Source organism: Cynoglossus semilaevis, chromosome 11 (genome assembly GCF_000523025.1).
Source record: "Cynoglossus semilaevis isolate Cse_v1.0 chromosome 11, Cse_v1.0, whole genome shotgun sequence".
NCBI classification, from domain to species: domain Eukaryota; kingdom Metazoa; phylum Chordata; class Actinopteri; order Pleuronectiformes; family Cynoglossidae; genus Cynoglossus; species Cynoglossus semilaevis.
This window is the reverse complement of record NC_024317.1, coordinates 253,052-253,720: the sequence shown is the minus strand read 5'-3', so window position 1 is coordinate 253,720 and position 669 is coordinate 253,052. Positions and strand designations below refer to the sequence as shown.

The window sequence follows — 669 nt, the reverse complement described above, 5'->3', positions numbered from 1 at the left end:
CGTGCGTCTCCTCTCCGTTTCCTGTAGGAGGCGTATTCTGTGGCCCGGCAGTTCAACCAGATTCCTCCAATCTGTGAGCAGGCTGAGTACCACATGTTCCAGAGAGAGAAGGTGGAAGTTCAGCTGCCCGAGCTCTTCCACAAGATCGGTGAGCCGTCAGCAGATGTTTGTTGATTACTGATCGACTGGACTGGACTGGACCGGACTGGACCGGACCGGACTGGACTGAACTGCTGCTCCTCCACTGATGACCCTGTGTTTGTCTGCAGGTGTGGGGGCCATGACGTGGTCACCACTGGCCTGTGGGATCATCTCAGGGAAATATGACGGCAGGGTTCCTCCTTACTCCCGCGCCTCCCTGAAGGTGTGTGTGTGTGTGTGTGTGTGTGTGTGTGTGTGTGTCTTCTGTCTTCCAGCTTCTAACCCTGTGTCTCTGTGTACCTGTTTTCAGACATGCGTTGTTTACCACTGCAGTGTTTGTGTGTCTGGCTGCTGTCACCCTAATGCACGTGCACGAGCGCACGTACGGTTCACGTGGCCAAATCAAAACCAGTGGCGTGTGTGTGTGTTTATTTAGTGACGGAGAGGTCAACGAGCCGTGACCCTGAGGCCATGTGGTGTGAGGAGGACGGCCATTTTCAACTAAAAACTATTGTTTTCATGACTGTG

General features: G+C 53.8%; 1 protein-coding gene across 2 annotated transcripts in view; it reads left to right on the top strand.

The window, feature by feature from the left end:
* The window catches only part of kcnab2a (potassium voltage-gated channel subfamily A regulatory beta subunit 2a), a 22,655-nt gene that overhangs the window by 16,318 nt on the left and 5,668 nt on the right, over window positions 1-669 (top strand). For both annotated transcript variants that reach the window (XM_025060023.1, XM_008319565.2), the window contains exon 11: window positions 270-364. In XM_025060023.1, coding sequence (XP_024915791.1) covers window positions 270-364 — 95 coding nt within the window. The remainder of the gene's footprint in view (window positions 1-269; window positions 365-669) is intronic.